We start from the raw sequence: 23,256 nt of genomic DNA on the forward strand, positions 1-23,256 counted from the left end.
GTCAGGTTCCTTGGACAAAAAAGAAGTCTTCATTTTGAGACTTTCAAATAGAAAGTTTGATCCTCTAGAAGCAAAGTCTGAGAGCTGCTTTGTGGGAAGGGAAGATGTGGCAGGAAGAGCAGCACGTTTTGGTGAATCCTCGGTCGCCTTCCTCTCAACGATTGCCCGAACTATGTTTGTCTTCATTGTTGCATTAACTTGTGGATCGAAGAGTGCAAGACCCACCAAGCCTTCACTGAGGTACCACAGGTGACGACCGAAGACTGTGAGACATGTTCTTGATATTTTGACGTCGTGGTACTCTGACAGGTCTTGGAGGAGCCGCAAATCATTAGCAGGAGCGGAGGATGGAACGGAGGCCGTGAACCATGCACTGACATACACCTCTAGCACAAAGAATGTGAATCGTTTCAAGCCTAATGTCTCACGAGCAGTTAGTTTAAACTGATTAGCAAAAATCAGGATCTTCATGACATAAATGAGCTTAGCCATCCACCGTGCTCGGTGAAGTGCTCCGGGCCGTCGGAGATTAAACTTGGGTAGAGCTCCATCGAGACACCTGATTGCTAGCTCCAGTACCTCACGGTAATCATCACGTGGCTGCTGCTTCTTGCCCAGATGATGTTTCCAGCAACAGATGAGGTCATCTCGTTTCTCGTACAAACTTGGAGGGAGGTCTTGACTGATGTCCTTCCACTTATGCTTGAAGCGAGAGAAGAGAGTATTATCTGGTCCAGAGGAAGGCCCCATGCATTCCACATACGCTTTCTCGGCAACAAGCTCAAGGATGTGGTGACGACACGCGAGATGCAGAAGACGGCGGCCGAGTTTCTGCTCCAGAATGACACATGCCCCCGACAAGTGCCCAGTGTTTGAAGCTGTTGTGTCAAAACTGAGTGCTGAAACATTCTCTGATATTTTCCACTCTTCCAGCGCTGCACTGACTGCTGTAGCAATGGCCTGTCCAGTCCCTGACAATAGTTTCGGGACACCAAGCAGCTTTTCAGTATTGATTCCGGAGACAAGAATGGCGATTCGGTCAACACTCGCTCCTTGTTCATCAGGAATAATTTTTCCATCCCAGTGCACAGTGAGCACTTCACTAGGTTGAAATTTTTCTTTAATTTCGTTGGCAATCCCAGAACGGTGGGTCGCTCGCGAAGTACGCACTGTCTCATAGTTTAAAACTAGTTCCATTGGGTCATGACCTAGACTAGCAGCCGTGGCACTGACGATCCGGAGAGCAGAGCGGTGACTGATCCCAGTGCGGTCCAATGTACTTGACAATTCAGGGGTGATAACTTTGAGAGTAGCACGTTTACGATTGGAAGAAGATACCACTGGTGATATCGCTAGGGAACTTGTAGATGATGACGAGCTTGATTGTGATTCTGTTTCAGACGAAGAACCCAACTCATCATATTCAAGAGCAGAACTGGCTTGATTCTGTTGTAGAGATTGCTTACTCTTGCTTTCTTCCCGACGCTTGATGGAACAAGCAATCTTTTTGTCTACTCCTGCCATTACACCTCTTCTCCCTTTTTCTCGTTGCGCTGCCAGGAATGCTCGGTCTTCTTTGATGGTCAAGAGCTGCATTGCCTTGGGGTGGGCAACATCGAAGAGGTCCTCTAACTCATCACAAAAAGTTTCCTCTTTCTTACGTTGTGTGTCTGTAGTGCGAGTGCAGTTTTTCTTAAGTCCCTTCCACATTAAAAAAAGATCCACTACCTTTCGTCCAATACTCTTCTCAGTTATGGTAGGAATCCGTGCTTTATTCCAGAAACTAATAACCGATGCTGCAACTTCACTCGCAGAATCATTCACTGTTTTCTTATGTTCATTGTGACCGTGGAAAAACAGACGTAGAACATCTCCTCTTGAAGGAAGTTGTGCACCCGTGATTTCGGTTATGTGTTGACCAATGAGCCAAACTTCAGTTTTTGAACGTGTACTCTCCATTGAACCTGAAACAAACAAAAACATTTATGTAACTTATGTTGTTACTGTTATGCAAACAACAGCACCCATAAAGCATACGGCATGCAAGATCACTTGTATAAAGTTTTTAAAGTGTTATATACCTAAATTGATGCATTGATTTTAGACAAAGACAATGGTACTAACCGTAATACTGCAACAAGAGCGACGCACACACACCCACCGTCACGTCTCACACACAACTGATGCTACTGTACCAGTCAGACACTGGCACACAACCTCTTCCCCCTACCCCGACTGACACCCGCCTCTCCCTCCCCTCTGCATTGCCAATAGCTGCACCAGCCAAAATACTCATTACTCATTTTTAGAAAAAATGTTAGGAACAACTTTAGTTTGAATTTGCATTCTACATATACCTGCAAAGTTTCATAGTAATCGGTTCATAAATAAAGAAATTAGAAAAAATCAATAATAATTTCAGTAGTGTTAACTTCAAATGGCTTGAGCCACCTCTAAATATTGTCCAAATGACCCAGGATTTCGCCTGTGTTCTTTTTTCATGGGTACGCAGTATTGGACAAATGGCCATCTAAAAATAAAAACTTTCACTTTTTATTGTCACCCTATGGTGACGTTAATGTCTTGGTTGGCTAAATTCATGAGCTGTGTGGCTGGGTCGCGTGTGCCCAATTACCTTGCTTACAAATATTTATGTCACTTGATGCACTTAGAATTTTGGTATTTATAATAAATACAAGCATATATTTTTTTCATGCTTGTATGTTTTAAAATGCCAAAATTCAGTAGCTCCATCAAATACTGTACCATAAATATTTTTATATAAGCAAAATAAATTTCTCCAATCACAGTCTGTGTGGCTGCCCAGCCTCCCACTGCAAAGTTGCCATATATTTTATTTACTATAACATACAGTATATTTACCAAATAACTCAATAAAATAATACAATTAAATATTGAAAACTTAAAAGATGATAAAAATGATATGTGTGACTAATATTAATTTGCCATGCCAATCTATATAAAGCACTCTATTGCCATATATTAAAGTGTGTGTGGTTGTGAATTGAATAGCTGACTCACCCTCCATGTGGTTGTGAATGTGATAGCGGTGCATGGAATATATGGTGGTCAAACTCACAAACTCAAGGTCGCATCTAGGAATTATTGTAAATATGCATTTTTACTTAAATTTTCATACAGTATAGTCTGGATTACGCTGTCAATTGAACCCGTGGAGGTTCGCGTAAAACGAGAAACGCTTTAATGAAATAACAGAACACATGGGACTAATAGAAATAGAGACTGGGCCGACCCCCAAACTCCACTTTTTGCCGACACAATACGTATGTTGTAGTAAAAATAGTATCTTAACTTTATGATGGTATGCGCACACACATAATATCTAAATAAAAAACTACACTACTGTACAAATAAAGGTGTTTAACACTTACGTTAGTAGAAGAGATGGGTTGGCATACGTGGATGGCGGCTGGTTCTCTGGCAGTGAGCAGATTAGTGGTCCTCAGGTGAATTACTTTCACTATCCACCACAGTTGTCAGGGCCTCCCTGACAAATCCCTCAAAGTCAACATCACTGTCACTATCACTGACTTGGGCTGGCTGTGGTGGGTTGCGGGCGAAGAAATTCGTGATGTTACTCTGACGGCTAGTGTTGACGTATTCGTGATACATCGTGATGTACTGCTCCTTACCTTGCTGTAGATGGTTATTGAAGACTTCATACCGTTGATTGTCAGGGTCGTTGGAAAGGATGAGCTTCAGTTTCTCTGCAAACTCTATGGCATCCTTAACGTTACCATGTGTTAACTTGTGTTCTTCTCGGGCTGATGCACCACCTGTATCTTCACTGACGTCATCGTCTTCCAACATCTCGTCGACAGTCACCTCAGGATCCCTGATCACCTCCATAATGTCTTCGTTGGTGGTCTCGGAGAAGCCTGCAGCTGTACCACTCTGTGCAGCTTCTCTTGCAAGGTCCACTGCCACTGCAACAGACTGAACCTCACCAGTCACAGGTTGACTCTGCCTCCCACCTGGGATACCTTGCAACACATGCCACCACGCATGACGAATCGTTGCCACAGACAGCTACTCCCATGCCTCCACCAAGAAATCAACAGCTTTTTTGACGTTGAATTTCTTCCAAAACTGTTTGACGCGAACTTCTTGCTCCGCCAACTCTTCTTCATCGTCCTCGTCGCTCTCGCTATCGGTGTCAACCAGGTTACGCAACTCATCCTTGGTGTTGGTACAGTCGTTCAGGAGCTTAAACTTCTTTGCAGAGAATGCAGCCTTAACGTTGCTTATCAACTCCTGGTCCATGGGCTGGATTAACAACGTAGTGTTTGGAGGAAGGAAGACCACTTTTATACTGGGGTGACGATCCAACAGTAGGGGCGAGTGTCCTGGTGTGTTGTCAAGGAGCAACAAAACGTTAAATGGAACATTATGTTGCTCGCAGAATTTCTTAACGTCGGGAACGAAACAGTCGTCAAACCAGTGAACATCCACGCCTTACATGAGGTTAGCCAGTGGACATTTAGCTTGGTCATGTCCATGTTCTTGTAGGCGTGTGGCTTGCGGGCTGTGTGGATCACCGACAACTTGAGCTTACAGGTACCGGAGGCATTGGTGGTAAACAGAACGGTGTTGTGCTCTTTCTGCAATTTCCGGCCCCGACACTTGCTGGCAGACTTGACAACGAAGGTCTTGGTAGGTAGCTTTTTCCAAAACAGACCAGAATCATCCATGTTGAACACCTGGTCGTCGGTGTACTGTCCTTCTTCCATAACTTTTCGTAAGAATGGAGGAAAATCACTCGCTGCAACACGGTCAGCACTGGCTCCTTCACCAACAATGTTAATGTTGGTGATCTTGTTCCTCTTCTTAAACCCTTGCAGCCACCCAGAGGAAGCAGTGAAGGGTCTGGGCTCTGCAATTTCCATCTTGCGTGCTACTGCCACGTACAGTTCACGTGCGTACTCTTGAACTGATCGTGTATCCACCGCCATGTTCTGTCTTGCCTGACTAATCAAGTAGCTCATCAGCAAATTCTCACTCTTGAGCAGCACCTTATTCTGACAGTACTTCACCATTGAAGCACCTGCAGACTTTGTGATGCTCATGTGTTCTTTTATCTTGGCGGCATCCTTCTTGATCGTCCAGATCGTAGATTCGTTCACGCCATGCTGGCTCGCCAGATCAACTTGCCTCGTACCTTTTTCCAACTCCTGCACGATCTTGTACTTAACTTCATAGCTTAAAGTTCGTCGTATCTTCTTAGGCTTGGGGCGGCTTGGGCCAGGCAGTTCAAGGTTTTTCTGTGGTGGTGGGGGTCCAGCGGAAGCCATTGTTGCGAGATTAGCGGGCACACGAGACAATTGTATACGCGGTGACTGAGAACAATGCGACTGGCGCGGGGTAGGTCAGCGGCTTCTTCCCTCCCGTGACAGGGCACGTCATATTACATTAAACCAATCACAGCTAGCGGGGGAGGGAGGTAAGAATGCGTGGCCCAATCACAGTCCGATACGTCATATGACGTCAACGATAACGCAACAGCGACCTAATGCGCACCCCCTCACTGCGCCGCTTCCCGCGTATGGTCGAGAATGAACCGCTTGAATGGCGTGGAGCATCTGGACCTCCAGCCGCTCTCCGCGTAAATGACCAAATTTACCGCGTAATTAAAGCATTTCAATTCTGGCAAGGCACCGCGTAAATCACCAAACGCGTTAACCAAAACTGCGTAAATCCAGACTATACTGCACATTTTTCACATTGGTTCAACATGTTTTGTTTAGGGGTGTTAGTGGTACAATGGTAATGTGCATAACTCACACCAATATATTAAGGGTTTGAGCCTTGGTCTGGACACACATGAGAAGGGTGTTATCCAGTGTGAACCTACTAAGCATCACAGGTTTCCCAGTTCCGAAAAGTTGAGTATTATTATTGGAATATATTATGAAATAGATTATGTTGAATGAATTATATGAATATTACATAAATTATAATAAGATACTGTACAAAGCTATGTTTGGGTGAATAGCCCAGGAGAGGAGGTGGCGGGTGGAATTTGGATAAAAGGAAATATGCTGTATGTCGAATAAATTCTACGACATTTGGATTTACCATAAAAATGGCCTGACATGAATTGGGGAGGTGTTGAGTATTACTGGGTCAGTACCGCAGGAACCAAGTTTTACCAGGGAGTGCTAAATATTAATTCGTGACGCTAAACTGGTTCCAATTAGTGGCAAAGCTCAAGATTCTACTGTATACAATAGTACACTACCAAATAAAAGTGAGTATCCTAGATCTGTATTCAACAGTGGATAGTGAAACACTGTGTGCGGTCGTTACCGTCGCTTCCACCCCTCACTCGCTAATTCCCAATGTGCACAGTGGTGGGAAATTTGAAAATTAATAATTATTTTCCAATTGCAGTTAAGGTGTGTTTGATACGGTTAAATAGTAGTATTGGTTTCAATTAATAAAGCACAGTGAAGCCCTAGCTCGGATAAATAATAATCGGTGGTAAAATGATCGTTTACTGTAATTGTTTAAAATTTTTGAAGAATTTTGGATTTCAGATTAAAATTTCTGTACATCCTTCTTAATTTTCAAGTATCTCAGGAATTCACCATGCAATCAGGTCATTATGGTTAACTCACACAATTATGTAAAATGGCTGTAAGATGGTAATGTTGATGATAAGACAATTTAACAATACAAAAGCAAGAATAAAATGTTAGGTTTTTACAATTTTTGGGCATCTGGCTCTGAAGTCATACAATGTATTGAGAGGCTAACAAACAGTTAGGTTAAGCTATGATATATAGTGATCTGTGACCTACAGCCCAGCTGCACAGATATGGTTTCACCACCTGCCCAAGCCTTCTGTTCCATAATGACCTGACATGAATTACCTTACCATGTGTATGTGACCTTGGAAGTCCTGTCCTGTCCTGTCCTGTCCTGTCCTGTCCTGTCCTGTCCTGTCCTGTCCTGTCCTGTCCTGTCCTGTACTGTACTGTACTGTGGTTTAGATTAACCAGGTTGACTGTGAGTGTGATGCTTTTGACACTTCCCTGTTGAAATACCGATAATTATAGGGTCATGCTGAATTTGCATGCATGGGTGTGCAGGCTTCTTTTTTCAGCTGTGAGACTTGATAGAACATCCCACAGCAAAGTTTCCATGCTTCTAAGGATCAAAGCCGTATATTGGGGACTTGGAATCCAGAGTCCAAAATGCACTACCCTGTACATGTACAGTATTCAGAATATGCTACAGCAGATATAGATTATATTATTAACCGTATTGTAGATAAAGTTATTGATATATACAGTATTTATAAAATTATTTTAAAATAAGAAAATAACTCTTTACTTTCACAGGGTCATATCTTAACATACAGGTATTTCATTTCTGATTGGTTAATTGTTCTGCCAAAGATATGCACTATATAGATGGTCTTACAATATCAGTTGACATGCATTGTACTTCATACCTGACAAAAATGTATGTTTGGCTACCAAATGTAGAGTTATGTTCCAAGTTCATTACTTAACATTTTAGCAGATACCGTACTTATCAGTTACTCCAAGTTTCTTAGGTCCTTGACAGTTGTGGGTGTTAGGTTGACAGATAGTTGAGAGTGGCCAGTGTTTGTTTTCATGAGCTGTTAATAGAAAGAAAACTAATTTTTCAATCAACTAAACAAATTTAAAATTAATCATGTTCAAATTTCTCAGTTGACAAACTTACTTTCAGTGCAATTTAGGTAGCAACAGATGAATGTAATAATAAATGTATGCAACTACTAATTTTATTGCTTTCAGACCTTTATGAGAAATGAGAGTGTTCGACAGTTTCCGGGTGGTGGGCGTGCAGGTCAGTTACCCTCCATGCGTTCTGTGCCCAGCCCTAGTGCCCGTCAGTCACCTTATCAAGGTATGGGTCCTCATACACCTGGAGCCACAGGACAAGGGGACCCAGGTGCCTATCCTCCTTCCTCTCCACAGCAAGGACAACCACCCTTAATTTATCAACAGCAGCAACAACAACAACAACAGCAGCAACAACAACAACAACAACAACAACAACAACAACAACAGTATCGTATTCTACGGCCTATATCAGCTCCAGGGCAGATAGCAGGTAAGACCCTGAATGACATTACTGCTCACTTATGTATTCAGGCATCTTGTGGATGCAAAGTAAATGTTTCTGCATTGGTAGATATATGGAACTGAAGAAGTATACTGTACTCTTCTTGTACTTTCGGGATTCAAGGTTTATGATCCTACTTTCTAACAGTGCAGTACCATTGTAGTAGTATTTTTGCATTTTCACACAGTTACTCATACATACACCCTCTTCATTAATTACTTTTGAAATTTTAATTGCAGCTTATGTATACTTTTATAAATGAGAAGTAAACATCTTTCTTTTAAAATTCATGATTTTCCTGCAGTAGTTAGTTAACATTGGTTTGGTTTGCTGTATTGTAGTTTGGTTGTGGGACACTGGTATACATTCCTCTCCATGGCATGGGGAAATCCTCACAAACCTCACCACCCTTCCACTCATCCCAATTTCTCAGTTACACCTCCTTTTTCTCCCCTTGGGTCATTTTGACCAATCTTCTCTGTCTTACTTTATAAAGCATCTTTTAATGAGAATTTTGTAACAAGTTCATCAATTGCTACCCATGTGTAACAATTAATTGAAAACATCATTTTCATTTTAATAAATAATATTGAAAAGCTGAATCAGTGAAGTAAGTCTAATTAAACAGAACAAGATTTGTTATTTACACGACTTTGTCATCTTAGGATGATGACATTGTATTTTCAATTTGAAAAGCATGCTGTAGAAAATCTACTATGAATAATTTTTTTGAAAGATGAAGATAAACTTTAATCAAAGGACAAAATGAATAAAACCAACATAAGGATATTGATAGCATTAGTTGTGTGGATTTATGAATGGAAACCAAAGCTATATTTCATGGGTGGAACCTCCAATAGGTTATTTATTGTGGGGCCTTGACATGAAAGTAACAAACCAGTCACTGATGGAAAATTTTCTTCAAATTTGGTATGCTTAATTAAATTTTACTTCTTCAATCAGAAAATTTAAGCACTGTTTGTGCCACTTGAACTCAAAATGAGTTTCATTGGGAAAACGTCATATTGACATTTGTATATCATAAAAAATCCTGTCATATATGAAAAAACAACAACTTATGGCTACCGATACAGTGTTCATTATAAATTTGTTTGCATTTCCTGTGATGGAGCTGCTGTTAGAAAAATTTGGCCCTTTATAATTGTCTGTATATATATATATATATATATATATATATATATATATATATATATATATATATATATATATATATATATATATATATATATATATATATATATATATATATATATATACATACATTGACAATCCTTATCGAAATCCTTGGGGCCAGGGCATTTGATTTCTGAATTTTCAGTTTTCAGAATGGCTAGGGTTTTTTTTTTTTTTTTTTTTTAATATATAAATGTATTAGCTCACCCGGGCATAGATCACTGACCCACATCAGGGCCTGGGGGGCGAAAATATAATAAAAATTATAATAATAATAATAATAATTCATAGGTCTAGGTCGTGTTTCTCACTTTTGATCTTTTTTCATTCTTGTACAGTTAACCCTCACTTTACGCGGTTAATTCAACCCACGGCGGCCCGCGTAAAGTGAACAACATAACATACGTTTTACTAAAAATAACATCTTAACTTTATGATGGTATTCACCCACACATAATATAGAAGGGAACAGTCAATAAACTGAAGGTTAGGTTAGAAAAAAACAAGGTTGGGGTTAACACTTACGTTAGTAGAAGAGATGGGTCGGCGTAGGGGAATGGAGGCTGGTTCCGAGGCAGAGGGCAGGCTACTGGCCCTCAGGTGAGTCTTCATCGGTGTCATCCACACTTACTAGTGCCTCCCTGACAAATCCCTCAAAGTCATCATCACTGTCTCTGCCTCTGTCACTATCACTGGCTTGGGCTGGCTGTGGTGGGTTGCGGGCGAAGAACTCTGTTATGCTTTGCTGACGCCTGGTGTTTATGTTGTTGTGATAAACCTTGATGTAGGGCTCCATAGTCTGCAACAGCTGGGTAGTGAAGATTTCATACCTGTTTGCGTGAGCGTCGTCGGAAAGGAGCTTGACTTTCTCAATACACTCGATGGCACCCCTAACATTACTATGGGAAAAGCGGCGTTCTTCTTGGGATGACGCACCACCTGCCTCTTCACTGACATCATCATCATCTACCATCTCGTCGGTAGTCACATCAGGATCCCTTATCACCTCCAGGATGTCGTCGTTGGTGGTCTCGGAGAAGCCTGCAGCTATAACACTGCGCAGCTTCTCTGGCATGGTCCACTGCTACTGCAACAATCTGAACCTCACCAGTCACAGATTTACTCTGCCTAACACCCGGAATGCCTTGCAACACATGTCTCCATGCGTGACGAACAGTTGCTACAGACAGCTGATCCCATGCCTCCACCAAGAAGTCCACAGCTTTCTTGACGTTGAATGTTCTCCAGAATTGTTTGAAAAGTACTTCTTGCTCTGCCAACTGTTGATCCTCGTCGTCTTCGCTCTTGCTATCGGTGTTGGTGTCACTCAAGTTACGCAACTCTTCCTTGGTGTTGGTGTAGTAGTTTAGTAGGTTGAATTTTTTTAGCAGAGAATGCAGCTTTTACATTACAGATCAATTCTTGGTCCATGGGTTGTATTATAGACATAGTGTTGGGAGGAAGGAAGACCACTTTTATGTTGGGGTGATGATCTAACCGTAGGGGCGAGTGTCCTGGTGCGTTGTCCAGCAGCAACAAAATCTTGAATGGCACATTCTGTTGCTCACATAATTTCTTCACATCGGGAACGAAACAGTCATCAAACCAGGAGAGGGACAGTGTAGAAAACATCCACGCCTTACGTGCGGTCAGCCAGTGGACATTTAGCTTGGTCATATCCATGCTCTTGTAGGCGTGCGGCTTGCGTGCTGTGTGGATCACCGATAACTTGAGCTTACAGGTACCGGAGGCATTGGTGGTAAACAGGACGGTAATGCGCTCCTTCTGCAACTTCCGCCCCCGACACTTGCTGGCATTCTTCGCAACGAAGGTCTTGGAAGGTAGCTTTTTCCAAAAAAGACCAGATTCGTCCATGTTAAACACCTGGTCGTCGGTGTACTGTCCTTCCTCCATAATCTCACGTAAAAACGGAAGAAATTTCCTAGCCGCAACACTGTCAGCACTAGCTTCTTCACCACCAATGTTGATATTGGTGATCTTGTTTCTCTTCTTAAACCTCTGTAACCACCCAGAGGAAGCATTAAAGGGTTTGGGCTCTGTAATTCCCATCTTTCGTGACACTGCAGCATACAGTAAAAGTGCGTACAGTGAGTTCTGCTATAACGCGTGTTTTGATAACGCGAATTTGCTCTAACGCAATTTATGAATTCGGAACAATATTTGTATAACGCGAACGCTTGTTTGCTATAACGCGATTTTTGCTTCCTATTTCTCCAATTTTGTGGTATTAACTGTCAATATGGTAAAGAAGAATATCTCCAAAAAGCGTTCTGATGATAGAATTCCCGGTGATTATCGTAAAAGAAAGGATATAACACTTGAAGAGAAGCTTGATGTTATCAACCTCAAAATCACCCTTCTCCCCCATCAAGTTACATTCATATTTTTTCAAGGTAAAGTGTTACATTTACTGTATGATTTCAGTATTAGATATGAATGTAACATTTATTTAGACTGTGCTATCCTTTGTGTTAGGCTAACTACTAAATTTTTTCGATTTCGAGTAATCTGCACCTAACCCTATTTTCTCCATAAGCCCTGTTATTTCTATTACGCGATTTTCCATAACACGATATTTTACAAGAACACAATTATCGCGTTATAGCAGAACTACCTGTACTCCTTAACTGAGCGCGTGTCCACCACCATGTTCCGTCGCGCCTGGCGCACAAAGTAGCTCACAAGTAATTTTTCCGTCTTGAGAAGCACCTGGTTGTGGAAATATTTGATCATAGAAGCAGTTGTAGACTTTGTGATGTTCATGTGCTCTTTTATCTTGGCTGCATCCTTCTTAATTGTCCCGATAGTTGATTCGTTAACACCATGCTGGCGCGCGAGATCAACCTGTCTTGTTCCTTTCTCCAACTCTTGTATGATCTTATATTTGATTTCGTAGCTTAAGGAACGTCGTGTCTTCTTTGGCTTAGGGCGGCTGGGTCCAGGTAATGCAAGGTTTCTTTGTGGTGGTGGTGGTGGTCTGGTGGAAGCCATTCTTATGATACACGGTGTAGCCTGGAGGGGTGTAACTGACGCGGTAGGTCAAGGGGCTTGAACGCTCCCGCGGCGGGGCACGTCATAGTACTACATTAAACCAATCACAGCTAGCAGGGAGGGAAGTAAGGATGCTTTGCCCAATCACAATCCGCTACGTCATATGACATCACCGATAACGCAACAAAGACATACACTGTGCAACCTACTCGCGCCGCTTACACAATATGGCGGGAGAGGGCGGGAGAGATGGCGGGAGGTTTGGATCCGAAAATGGTGCGGCACGAGAGGACCGCCAGCCGCTCTCCGCGTAAAGGTGGTACACGCACCGCGGAAAGTGAGCATTCCGGTTTCGGCAGGGTACCGCGTAAACGTGGAAACGCGTAAAGTGGGACCGCATAAAGCGAGGGTTGACTGTATTTCTTTATTATTATTATTATTATTTTATTATTACAGTATTATTGTTATTATTATTAATTTTATTATTATTATTATTGTTATCATTATTATTTTATTTTGGTGTATTTTTATTAAAAATTTTATTTACTATGAATATTTGTTATTATAATAATTATTATTACTTTTACTTTTTCGCCCCCCAGGCCCTGATGTGGGTCAGTGATATATGCCCGGGTAGGCTAATCCCTGTTTAAAAAAAAAAAAAAATGGCCCCACAAAAAAAACTTAAGGTTTTCAGAGCTTTTCGGTTTTCGGAATTTCGGATAAAGGGTTGTGAACCTGTGTATGTTTATATATATATATATATATATATATATATATATATATATATATATATATATATATATATATATATATATATATATATATATATATATATATATATATATATATATATATATATATATATATATATATATATATATATATATATATATATATATATATATATATATATATATATATATATATATATATATATATATATATATATATATATATATATATATATATATATATATACAGTGGGGTATGCTATAACGAATCTAATTGGTTCTAGAACCTTGTTCGTTATAGCATTCGTTCGTTATAGGATTAATCAGTTCCAGGCCCCCAAATACAACCACTTAACACTGAAAAATATAATATAAAATTGTAAAAATTGTAAAAAAGTGCATAAATATGCATCTAAACCCCTGAAATAAAGAATATCATTAATACTTGTAATAAAAAAACAATAAATTAGTAAAAAAAAAAAAAAATTTTTTAAATAATGTTCGTTGTAGGAGTTTCGTTCGTTATAGCATTCTCAATTTTATAGGTAAAACCGTTCGTTATAGGAATATTCGTAGTAGGATCCGTTCGTTATAGCATACCCCACTGTATATATATATATATATATATATATATATATATATATATATATATATATATATATATATATATATATATATATATATATATATATATATATATATATCTTCAGAGGCAACTCAGTTGCCTCTGAAGATGTCTTGAATAAAGACGAAAGCTAAGGTGCTCCGTTGTTTCCATTTTCCCGTGTGATTTTATCAAGATTTATCTTATCCACGTTTTCATTGTGGATTTACATGAAAATTCACCCTTTTCCTGGATAGATAGTGACTTGTGCTTATGCCTGGAAGCACTAGCACCACTTTCTCTGCATCTTGGTCTCTTTGAAGACATATTGAAGGGTTAAATGTCGTATAGTAGCTTCTCAAATTTCGCGAGTTTTTAATTCTTAACGTATTTTATTGGAACACACAAAAAAATAAATAAATAAAAATTTTGCCGGAGGAAACTTGAGTTTCGACGGGCTTGAACGGCCCGCCAACTTGCAGACGACGTGCATAATCGTGTAAACAGCGTCATTTCTCTTATGTACAAAAGATTCATTATTGTTTATTACTGAATGTCATTTTTATTGAATTAATGTTTATGTGTGCAAAATGAGCAATACAATTCATTAATAATATGTAGAATATTAAAACACACGAGGAAATGACACAGCATTGTATTCGTTGATTACAAAACCAGTGACTGACTGGTTCTACATATAAAACTGAAGAAAATAAGACCTTGGTTGTAGCTGTAGTAAAATTAATATGGTTGTTTTAAGTAATGTTATTAAAGTTAATAAATGGAACAATAGAAGTAGCTAACGATAATGGTAAAGTAAAAAGAGAGATCGCATATGTAAGTGCGCATGCGCACACTTGAAAACATATCATCATTACTTTACATAAGAATATGAAAGCAACACTTATTTACTGTTCATATATATTTTAATTAATGTTTCTGAATTTGTTTTTAATGAATTAATGTACGTGTGTGCAAAATTAACAATACAATTTATTAATAATACGTGGAATATTAGAGGAGACGAGACGGCTGCCGGCATTGTTTATGTTAAAGCTTACGAAGCCAGTGACTGATTGGTTCTACATATAAAACTGAAGAAAATAAGACCCTGAGTTTAGCTGTAGTAAGATTAATGTAAAAAAATGAATATGGTTGCTTGAAGTACCTGTAATGTTATTTAATGTTAATAAATGGAACAATATAAGTAGCTAACCATTAATGGTAAAAAAAAAAGTGAGACTGCTCGTATGTAAGTGCGCACATGTGAAAATATATCGTCATTACTCTACATAAGAATATGAAAGCAACACTTATTTACTGCTCATATATATTGAAGGGTTAAATGTTGTACTCTGTATAGACAAGCAGAGAGAGAGAGAGAGAGAGCAGCCGAACTGCCGGATGTAAACAAACCTTAATTTCCCGCGGCTTTTTTTTTTTTTAAGGGGATTAGCCCACCCGGGAATAGGTCACTGACCCACATTAGGGCCTGAGGGGCAAAAATTTAATACTCCTGTAATAATAATAATAATTCAGATAAGTAAAAAAAAAAAAAAAAAAAGCTGCCTATCTACCTATTGGACAAACTAAAATCGTTCCGGACCACGGGAGTTTCCGGACCACAGAATGCCGGACTAGAGAGGTACAACCTGTATATATATATATATATATATATATATATATATATATATATATATATATATATATATATATATATATATATATATATATATATATATATATATATATATATATATATATATATATATATATATATATATATATATATATATATATATATATATATATATATATATACACACACACACAGTAGTCAATTGAACCCACAGGGTACCGCATTAAGTGAAGAACAGAACATATGGGATTAATTCCAATAGAGACTGGCCCGACCCCCAAACTCCACTTTTTGACGACACACAACTATGTTGTAGTAAAAATTTTATCTTAACTTTATGATGGTATGAACAAACAAGTAATATAGAAGAGGTTAGGTTAGGAAAAATAAGGGTTAAGTTAGGAAAAATAAAGGTTAGGTTAGGAAAACTAAAAGTTAGGTGTAACACTTACGTTAGTAGAAGAGATGGGTCGGCATACGGGGATGGAGGCGGAGGGGAGGGAGGGAGGAGGAGGAGGGAGAGGCGAGGCAGGCGGGAGCGGGTGGTGGGTGGGGTGAATCTAAAAATAGCGTCTCGAGCCGGACACTCTGCGCGTATATGGGTAGATGAACCACGTTAAGTGAAAGTTCGGTTCTGGAAAGGCACCGCGTATATGAGAAATCGCGTTAAATGAAACCGCGTAAATCGGGGTACAACTGTATATATATACAGTTAACCCTCACTTTACGCGGTTAATGTAACCCGGAGGGTACCGCGGAAAGCGAGAAACGCGTAAAGTGAATAACATAACATATGGGATTAATTGAAATGGAGTCCAGGCCGATCCCCAAACTCCACTTTTTGACGACACATAACTATGTTGTAGTAAAAATAACATCTTAATTTTATGATGGTACATGCACACAATTAATACTTAAGAGAAATAGAGAAATACAGTCGCCAAGTTAATGTCCATTCAAATAATGGACACGACTCCCTCCCCCTCTCACACTACACTGCTGGCTCTTCCCTCTCTGAGAAATTTTGGGGGGAAAACCAGGTATAGTAATAAATAATACCTCAAACTAAAGTTAGGATAATATAATTGACATTGCTGGATTCCTTGTAAGACCAGGAATATTTTGAATATAAATGTCATATATTTTTCACAAAAGATAACATACTTACTCAGATTAAACATTTTATCTAAAAATTTTATGTCTAATGCAAAATATATGATGTTTATATTCAAAATGATCACCAAATTGTAAGAATTCCAGCAATGTAAATTATATTCTGGCCGGGTAATTTGTATGAATTTTATGAGCTAAAACAAATATCTTCAGTTAATAAAAAAAAAAATATTCTTCACGACACTATCTGTCAATCAAAGTACCCCACCTTGCCTCCCCCCCTCTTCCAACCGCGCGGTCAGTCCCAACCCTCCCCCCCACCCCCCACCAATCCTCCCTTCAAGAGATGTTGGGTGAAAAATTTAGATTTTAACATTTTGTATTAAATAATACCTCAGATTAAAGTTAGGATAATATAATTGACATTGCTGGATTCCTTGTAAGACCAGGAATATTTTGAATATAAACGTCATATATTTTGCACAAAAGATAACATACTCAGATTAAACATTTTATCTAAAAATTTTATGTCTAATGCAAAATATATGATGTTTATATTCAAAATGATCACCAAATTGTAAGAATTCCAGCAATGTAAATTATATTCTGGCCGGGTAATTTGTATGAATTTTATGAGCTAAAATAAAAATCTTCAGTTAATAAAAAAAAAATATTCTTCACACGGTAACAGATGGTCGGTCGCCGGTCCCTCCCTCCCTCCCCCCCACCCCCACCAACGTCCCTACTAGATAAATGTGTGGGAATACCAGACTGTTTACCTTTTTAGTAATAAATAATAAATCAGACTAAAGTTAGGATAATATAATTGACATTGCTGGATTCCTTGTAAGACCAGGAATATTTTGAATATAAATATCATATATTTTGCACAAAAGATAACATATTTACTCAAGAGTAAACATTATATCTAAAATTTGTATGTCTAATGCAAAATCTATGATGTTTATATTCAAAATGATCATCAAATTGTAAGAATTCCAGCAATGTAAATTATATTCTGGCCGGATAATTTGTATGAATTTTATGAGCTAAATTAAAAATAATTATACTTCACCGTGTAAAGGGGTACACCCACCGCGGAATGTGAGCACCCTGGGTTCTGGCAGGGCACCGCGTAAACGTGGAAACGTAGAATGTGGGACCGCGTAAAGTGAGGGTTGACTGTATATAGTATACATATATTTTTTTTTTTTTTTTTGCACTCTCAATCTTACATACAGAATTTACAAACAAGATAAGATAAATAATTATCATAAGGTCAAAAATATAAATGGGAAAACTTTGTATGTGTGTTAAGAGGAAGGAGGAGGGAGGAGTGAGGGACGTCAGCTGTTCTGAGACATCTCCCATCTGTAGTGAAACTTGAGTATTGAATCATATCGACAAAATTCGTTGTCCAGCAATCAAATGGCACAAATGTACAGTATTTTGTGTACATTACTTTTTAAAATTTAATTGTGATTAAAAAACATGTATTTCTTTCATAAAAATTGGATACTTTAGTGTTGTACTAGTTTTTTGTTTAAAATGGCGGTGTTTTTATGAGAAATTACTTTAAGGTGGACATACTCTTATCATGAACAACCCTTCCCTCCAATTAATCCCGTCTTAGCTAGGTTTTACTGTATAAGGGGAGAGGGTATTGCTGACAAAACCATTGCATCGAGCACAATCTTTGTGTTTTCCTGATCTCATTTGCTTACGCTTTTCCATTTCCTTTTTTGCGTCACTGTCCACAAATGCTTCTTTAAATCATAAATTGTTGAGGAACCTACACCATAGATTTCCCAAAGTTGATGAACAGACACTCCACGGTCTAGTTTCTGTAATATTTCAACCTTTTGCACAATGTTCAGGGAAACTTGTCTTCTTTGGGTCACCAGCAACTCCGGGAGGGTTTTTGGCTCCCGTAGAGGCCTTAATTGATGCAAAGTAAGTAGAAATTCAAGGTGATTACATGAGCACAGCACTGGCTGGACTTCAATGCCAAAACAAACCGACTGTAGAGCAGCGGGGGCACTGCAACAGGTAGAATAACTGCTGTGGAAATTACAGGCGGGCCTGTCAAAAAATCACAATCTCTAAATTTTGCTGTTAAGTGAGAGTTGCCTGCAAATCCAGTGCTATTAAATCGAGGTTCAACCTGTATATGACACATAATATAGAGAGCACTCATACATCAAGAGTTAACACATCCAAAAATTTGAAATTTAATACGTTACAGTAAATGATAGAGAACTATCATGGGAAATTTAGGCTCTGTGTTTAAATTGTTTTATGAAATGATAAGTAATTGGTTAACTCTACTTCAATCATTGATGATATGAAGTATGGAAAAACCCTATTTTAAAAATTCTTTACTTTTACAAATACAGTACAGTACAGTAGTTTAGTTTAAATATGCACCCAAAATTTTCAAAGCCTTTTCTCCTTTTATTTAAAAAGTAATAGAATTTGCTGTTATTGTTATTGAACTTATACCATATCATTTGCATGCCATTTTCGAGAGAAACTTTGACACAGTCTCTGTTTGTTTATATCCATATGAGCTGGTTTAGGCATTGCCTTGGAATATTGCTAATGCATAGTAATTTATTTCTGTCAACTTTAACTAATTCTCAGAAACTCAGAGAAGATATGAAATTTGACATCAGGAATGGTAGGTTAGTCTCGTCAAGAAAAATAGTTCATAGGATTTTGATGTACTGGTACATTTTGAAGCTCATGCAGCTGAACTATTGTGTGCAGTGCAGTGCAGTGCAGTGCAGTGCAGTCATTTGGACCGTCAGGTCTCTAATTCTGCACACATTTTGTAACTAGAGATTAATTTGCAACATAGAGTTGATGTCTTCAGGTGGATCTTTGTGTAGCATTTTACCTACTGTATTTTTATAAATACAATAGATAATTTGTATTTCTAACCACGAAGTGAACACATGGATATTACTCATTAGTAATCTAGGATTTGTTAAGTGAAGTACCTTTAAAATGTTGATACTTCAGTGACTTTACTGTAAAAAAAAGCTATACTGTACTTTTTCAGTAGAATTAAAATGTTGGTATACTGTACTGTAGTAATCAACATGGATACATTTAGTTTTACTATTAGTTAGTATTTTATCATTCTTCTTTGATTTGGAAAATAGGCTGATACTGATGTAAATTTTTGGCCTATTGTTCATATTTCTAATTGGAATTAGGCTCTTTTTCTATTTTATACAGTACCTCCTAATATTAAAGTAAATGGTATTGATTATTGTCGTTTTCTCTCACATATTACAGTAGTTTGAACCAGAGCCAACCATAGTATTCATGTTCATTTATCATCTTAGCACTATAGGTTCATGTAGTTATTCCAGTGTGCTTTATGTTAAAGACTTGAGTTTTAGGTAGAGTTTGTCAATATCTTGTTCATTAAAGGTTTGACACATTGTTAAATGCGTAAAAAATATACTTTTTTTAAATATTGAGAGAGGATTCTTGTAAATTTCATTGTACTGTACATCAGTTATTCATGAAGTTAAAAGTAATCTTAAACGGAAAATATAAAATGTACATCATATGACAATTATTGCTTCTTTCTCGTGTGGCTGAAGCCTTGCAGTGACTTGTTGCATATTCTCTAAGAGTCTTATAAAGTCTCATTCATATTATAACAAATAAGAAATAGAGTCTTCACTTAAATAAATGTTTAATTGATGATTTTTCACTTCAAGTATTTCCATGAAAAATGGACGTTGCAACGCTGCAACTTTTAAGGCCATCTGTGTTAATCCATGAAGTAATTTCTATAACAGTAGAGTACTATTGTTTTTAGCCTGAGAAAGTAGAGCTTCTAGTTTTTATTTATATTTTGACTATTACAAAAAAGACAAACTGAGACTTGTTTCTCTTTAAGTTTTGAAGATATTATATTAATTTTCTGAAAAAGTAAAAAGAGAATCTTGTGAACTGATTCTTCTTTATCAGCATAATTACGTATATACCCTTTTATAAGACTATACTTTTAATCTTGTTTCCACATTTCTTAAGCTCAACTGAAACTTTCTCCTGACTACTTTTTATACATGGTTTTGTTCTATTATTCCTTTTATACATGCTTTTATTCTGTGCCTTAAACCTTAGTTCCAGCTTTATCCTAAATCATTTTCTTTCCTGGACCATACCCCTTTGTCCTCTTTCTCTCTCTCTTGCTCTATTGAGGATACATTCTACCTTTTCATCTCCTTGGAATCAGTTACTCATTACTTCTTATTATTTCTATCAAAACTGGGCCTATCAAGTGTGGCCAACCCTTCCTTTCCTGTAATTCCTATTCCCTCTGCTGTACAAAACCAGCTGTATCTGTCCCTGAGTGAGCAAGGCTTGAAACCACCCTGAGACAACCCACCACCAGCCACCACTAGCAAGGCCTACCAACCACTGCACCATATGCCAGGAACCACATTTAAATCCTGGGGATAGGTTAGGATTGCACCCGGGAACATACGAGATCACGGGTCAATGGTATTCCTGATAGATGTCTTGATCATTGAGGGTTTTATTGGCCAAACACTGTAAAGCACCCTTTTAGTAAGAGAGAGATGCACCATCATTGTTGTTCATGTGATGTTCCCCAATATTTGTAGTGTTTTGTTTTATTGTACTGATTTCTTCAAGTACACAAGAATAGAAAGGCTCAGGATTTATTTAATATTTATGTTATATTATTTGAAGATTATTAAGTTAGGCTGTTATGCAATTTTAGATTTTAAATTCTTATTTATCTTGTATAGCACTTTATAGCACTGCTAATCCAATGTGCTTTCATATGTAGTTTATGATGTTTGACCCATTGATTAGGATCCATTGATGTACATTTTTAAAGATCTGCTTGACTGCTCAGCTTTTGATAGATAGGTATCACAGCACAAATGGGTATATATGTTCATTATATTTTGCTCAGAAGTTATGTCTTTAATTTTAGATGAATGTAATGCTCACATCACCATTATTTTTAATATGTTCAGAGAAAATATTTTATTATTTTTATTCATAATATGATAAAGGTAGTGTAGGTATTATGTTATGGTAGGCTGTGTGGTACTGGTGGTGCAAGTCTGGGTTAAATGAATGCACAAGTGTGTGTATGTGTGTCTGACCACAGCATAAGTGGGTGTATGCACTGGTAATCACTGCGTGCATGGGATTGTGCCGACTGCAGCAAGGTGACTGACCTGGGGCGGTGTGTTTTCTAGGTGTGCACGCCACGCGCAGTGCTCACCACTTCCCGCCAGCCCCGGGCCACCACCATGACCCACCCGCACCCCCTCCCCACCTGCCACCAGCTGCAGGCGGCCACCTCCCCAGCCCACACACTGTACCACCTTCCTCCTTAGCCCATCCCCATATGAGTCACCACCACCCTGGAACTCTCCCCCCTTCATTAATCGCCTCTGCTGGCTCTCCGATGGGGCCAACAGCAGTATCAGCAGCAGGGCCAGTGGACGGTGCTCATATGATGGGGGGAGCACCAATGGGTGGGGGTGGACCAGGGAGTGGTATGCCAGGGCTGGTTGGAGGGGTAATGCCCCAGGGCTACGAGGGGAGCCTCCCACCCCACCCACACAACTATGAGGTGGCTGCCCACTACTATGGGGCCCCTGACCCAGCCAGGACCTCTTCGGGTAAGTCCTCTCCTACCCACCACCCATATGCACATCACAATTAGGTAGCATTCATACTCGTGTGCACATCACAGCTGAGTAGTATTCATATTAATGTGCACACCACTAATATGTAGCCATAATATTTATGTGCACATAGCTAGATAGCCATGATATTCATATGCACATCATACCAACATTGATAAAACCACACATCTGTTAATGTCTTATAACCATTTAAAATCTTAAAAGTGTTTAAGTTCTCATAAATATATTTGGAAGGAAGATGCACACTTGTGAACTCTTGTAAATAAGTATTATATTGTATCTTAGGATTAATTTATGCATTTAGATGAGCCAAAAAATTCAAATAAAATTGCCAATAGTGTAGATTTTTCTAAATTTGATTCCTTTTTATTAAAAATTAGGTAAAGTAGTCATGATAACAAAGGAACATGAAAATATAATCCATTTTTGAAATAGTAAATATAGTAGGTACAGTATTTGTAATATCAGTATGTTTAAAAGAAGAATTGACACTGATCTCCACAATGTGAAAATTTGAAGTGAATAACAGTAGTAAGAAAAAAATTAATATTGTAAAAGATGTTGGATGACCAGATGTTTTGGGAAAACTCTGCATGTATAGCCCAGCTAGGGACCCTTGTACAGTAATGGTGTCCACATTATAGGTAGATAATTAACCAGCAATAAACAGTTTAGAGTGAAATGTAATTGTTGACTGTGATTCAGAAGATACAAACTAAAATGGAAGGAAGAAACACCCTAAATTATGTATAGTAGGAAGATGCACTGTTACATGTGATAAAGATGGTGAGGTAGTTGATTATATATATATATATATATATATATATATATATATATATATATATATATATATATATATATATATATATATATATATATATATATATATATATATATATATATATATATATCTATATCTATATCTATATCTATATCTATATATATATATATATATATATACTCTGTTAATGTTAGGTGGAGAATAACTGCTGAAAAATACGAGGTCTGTCCGGAAAGTATCCAGCCATTGTGAATATTGTGAGAACTGGTCGCGCGGCCTTGATGTAACTTGGCAGCCACTCAGAG

The 23,256-nt window shown here is 38.2% G+C and overlaps 1 protein-coding gene across 2 annotated transcripts in view; it reads left to right on the forward strand.

Annotated features, from left to right (window-relative positions):
• LOC121871777 (nuclear receptor coactivator 2-like) overlaps positions 1–23,256 on the forward strand; it is a 202,352-nt gene that overhangs the window by 123,273 nt on the left and 55,823 nt on the right. The window contains exons 20-21 of one of the 2 annotated variants that reach the window (XM_042374248.1): positions 7,830–8,148; positions 21,715–22,143. In XM_042374248.1, coding sequence (XP_042230182.1) covers positions 7,830–8,148; positions 21,715–22,143 — 748 coding nt within the window. The remainder of the gene's footprint in view (positions 1–7,829; positions 8,149–21,714; positions 22,144–23,256) is intronic. The other variant, XM_042374249.1, reaches the window with a different exon arrangement.

This window comes from Homarus americanus, unplaced genomic scaffold, assembly GCF_018991925.1.
Source record: "Homarus americanus isolate GMGI-L3 unplaced genomic scaffold, GMGI_Hamer_2.0 scaffold39675, whole genome shotgun sequence".
Lineage (NCBI taxonomy): Eukaryota > Metazoa > Arthropoda > Malacostraca > Decapoda > Nephropidae > Homarus > Homarus americanus.